The sequence below is a fragment of the Cervus canadensis genome, chromosome X, assembly GCF_019320065.1.
Source record: "Cervus canadensis isolate Bull #8, Minnesota chromosome X, ASM1932006v1, whole genome shotgun sequence".
Lineage (NCBI taxonomy): Eukaryota > Metazoa > Chordata > Mammalia > Artiodactyla > Cervidae > Cervus > Cervus canadensis.
In genome coordinates, this window is record NC_057419.1 from 125,564,214 (window position 1) to 125,568,184 (window position 3,971).

The window sequence follows — 3,971 nt, forward strand, 5'->3', positions numbered from 1 at the left end:
ATTCAGTACCCATTTTTACTCTCCCAGTTTTGACTCTCTGTTTTCTCCCTCAGATCACCTAAATTTCCTCCCTCCCCCTTTTCTTCCCAATCCAATTCTGTGAATCTCTGTGGGTGTCTGGGCTTCAGAGAACACTTAGGGAACAGAGAACTGTGTTGATCTATCTCTCTCCTCTTGAGTCCCCCTTTTTCTCCTCCTGCCCATCTTTATCTCCCTCCTCCCTCTCCTCTTCTTCATATAACTCTGTGAACCTCTCTGGGTGTCCCTCACGGTGGATAATCTTTTCACCATTAACTTAGAAGTTTCATTATCAGTGCTGTATAGGTGGAGAAGTCTTGAGGCTACTGGAAGAACAAGACGGAAATCTAGAGGCAGATTTAAGCCCCAAACATGAGAACATCAGAAAACTCCTGACTACAGGGAACATTAAGTAATAAGAGATAAACAAAAAGCCTCCATACTTACACTGAAATCAACCACCACCCAAGAGCCAATAAGTTCCAGAGCAAGACATACAACGCAAATTCTCCAGCAATCCAGGAACATAGCCCTGAGTGTCAACATACAGGCTGCCCAAAGTCACACCTAACACATAGACCCATCTCAAAACTCACTACTGGACACTCCATTGCACTCCAGAGAGAAGAAATCCAGTTCCACGCACCAGAACACTGATGCAAGCTTCCCTAACCAGGAAACCTTGACAAGCTAATCGTCCAACCCCACCCACTGGGAGAAACCTCCACAATAAAAAGGAACCACAGAACACCAGAATACAGAAAGGCCACTCCAAACACAGCAATCCAAACAAGATGAAAAGGCAGAGAAACACCCAACAGGTAAAGGAACATGAATAATGCCCACCAAGTCAAACAAAAGAGGAGGAGATAGGGAATCTACCTGAAAAAGAATTTAGAATAATGATAATAAAAATGATCCAAAATCTTGAAAAAAAAATGGAGTTACAGATAAATAGCCTGGAGACAAGGATTGAGAGGATGCAAGAAATGTTTAATAAGGACCTAGAAGAAATAAAAAAGTCAATTAAAAATGAATAATGCAATAAATGAGATCAAAAGCACTCTGGAGGGAACCAACAGCAGAATAACAGAGACAGAAGATAGGAAAAGTGAGGTAGAAGATAAAATGGTGGAAATAAGTGAAGCAGAGAGGAAAAGAGAAAAAAGAATGAAAAGAAATGAGGAAAACCTCAGGGACCTCAGGGACAATGTGAAACACCCCAACATTCAAATCATAGGAGTCCCAGAAGAAGAAGACAAAAAGAAAGGCCATGAGAAAATACTCGAGGAGTTAATAGCTGAAAACTTCCCTAAAATGTGAAAGGAAATAGTCACACAGGTCCAAGAAACCCAGAGAGTCCCACACAGCATAAACCCAAGGCAAAACACCGCAAGACACATATTAATCAAATTAACAAAGATCAAACCAAAGAACAAATATTAAAAGCAGCAAGGGAGAAACAACAAATAACACACAAAGGGATTCCCATAAGGATAACAGCTGATCTATCAATAGAAACCCTTCAGGCCAGAAGGGAATGGCAGGACATACTTAAAGTAATGAAAGAGAATAACCTACAACCCAGATTACTGTACCCAGCAAGGATCTCATTCAGATATGAAGGAGAACTCAAAAGCTTTACAGACAAGCCAAAGTTGAGAGAATTCAGCACCACCAAACCAGCTCTTCAACAAATGCTAAAGGATCTTCTCTAGACAGGAAACACAGAAAGGTTGTATAAACGTGAACCCAAAATAACAAAGTAAATGGCAATGAGACCATACCTATCAATAATTACCTTAAATGTAAATGGGTTGAATGCCCCAACCAAAACACAAAGACTGGCTGAATGGATACAAAAACAAGACCCCTATATATGCTGTCTACAAGAGACCCATCTCGAAACAAGGGACACATACAGACTGAAAGTGAAGGGTTGGGAAAAAAATATTTCATGCAAAAGGAGACCAAAAGAAAGCAGGAGTCACAATACTCATATCAGATAAAACAGACTTTCAAATAAAGGCTGTGAAAAGAGACAACGAAGGACACTACATAATGATCAAGGGATCAATCCAAGAAGAAGATATAACAATTATAAATATATATGCACCCAACATAGGAGCACTGCAATATGTAGGGCAAATGCTAACAAGTATGAAAGGGGAAATTAGGCGACCCCGCCCCCCCCGCGCGGCGCCGGGGGAGCTGGGAGGGGCTCCGCCCGCGTCCGCGCCATCGAGCCCCGGGCGGCAGCTAGGCCCTCGGTGGATGGTTCTCCTCGCCCCGCGACTCTGCGTGCTGCCGGCGATGGAGGGCGTGCGCTGGGCCTTTCCCTGCGGCACGTGGCTGCCCAGCCGCGCTGAATGGCTACTAGCGGTGCGATCGATCCAGCCCGAGGAGAAGGAGCGCATCGGCCAGTTCGTCTTCGCCCGGGACGCTAAGGCCGCCCTGGCTGGTCGTCTGATGATGAGGAAATTAGTTGCAGAGAAATTGAATATACCTTGGAATAATATTCGTTTGCAAAGAACTGCAAAAGGAAAACCAGTTCTTGCAAAAGACTCACTGAATCCTTACCCCAATTTCAACTTTAACATCTCTCATCAAGGAGACTATGCTGTACTTGCTGCAGAATCTGAGCTACAAGTTGGAATTGATATAATGAAGACTAGTTTTCCAGGTCGTGGTTCGATTCCAGAATTTTTTCATATTATGAAAAGAAAGTTTACCAACAAAGAATGGGAAACAATCAGAAGCTTTAAGGATGAATGGACTCAGCTGGATATGTTTTATAGGAATTGGGCACTGAAAGAAAGCTTTATAAAAGCAATAGGTGTTGGATTAGGATTTGAACTGCAACGGCTTGAATTCGATATATCCCCGTTAAACCTGGATATAGGCCAAGTTTATAAAGAAACACGTTTGTTTTTGGATGGAGAAGAAGAAAAAGAATGGGCGTTTGAGGAAAGCAAAATAGATGAGCACCATTTTGTTGCAGTAGCTCTTAGGAAACCCAATGGATCTATACATCAGAATGTTACATCTCAAGATGATTCTAAAGCAACCCAGAGGCAGTTTACTATTCTCACCTTTAATGATTTAATATCGTCTGCAGTTCCTATGACCCCTGAAGATCCTTCATTTTGGGACTGTTTTTGCTTTACAGAAGAGATTTCCATAAGAAATGGTACAAAGTCATGATATGATTTTCTGAGTAACAAAGGGAAGTGAAAACTGTAGTCTTCTGTATTCACTAAAAAATAAATGCCTGTGACTATCAAAAAAAAAAAAAAAAAGAAAGGGGAAATTAACAGTAACACAATGATAGTGGGAGACTTTAATACCCCACTCACACCTATGGATAGATCAAATAAACAGAAAATTAACAAGGAAACACAAACTTTAAATGACACAATGGACCGGCTAGACTTAATTGATATCTATAGGACATTTCACCCCAAAACAATCAATTTCACCTTTTTCTCAAGTGGCCACGAAACCTTCTCCAGAATATATCACATCCTGGGCCATAAATCTAGCCTTGGGAAATTCAAAAATATTGAAATCATTCCAGTCATCTTTTCTGACCACGATGCAGTAAGATTAGATCTCAATTGCAGGAAAAAAATATTCAAAATTCCAACATATGGAGGCTAAATAACATGCTTCTGAATAACCAAAAAATCATAGAAGAAATCAAAAAAGAAATCAAAATATGCATAGAAATGAATCAAAATGAAAACACAACAACCCAAAACCTATGGGACACTGTAAAAGCAGTGCTAAGGGGAAGGTTCATAGCATTACAGGTTTACCTCAAGAAACAAGCAAACAGTCAAATAAATAACCTAGCTCTACACCTAAAGCAACTAGAGAAGGAAGAAATGAAGAACCCCAGGGTTAGTAGAAGGAAAGAAATCTTAAAAATGAGGGCAGAAATTAATGCAGAA

General features: G+C 40.8%; 1 protein-coding gene across 1 annotated transcript; it reads left to right on the forward strand.

The window, feature by feature from the left end:
* Positions 1 to 2,202: 2,202 nt before the first annotated feature.
* LOC122434776 (L-aminoadipate-semialdehyde dehydrogenase-phosphopantetheinyl transferase-like) lies at positions 2,203 to 3,292 on the forward strand. The gene has a single exon (XM_043458476.1). It carries the CDS (start codon positions 2,293 to 2,295, stop codon positions 3,220 to 3,222), a length of 930 nt encoding a protein of 309 aa, XP_043314411.1. The 5' UTR covers positions 2,203 to 2,292; the 3' UTR covers positions 3,223 to 3,292.
* Positions 3,293 to 3,971: the final 679 nt, after the last annotated feature.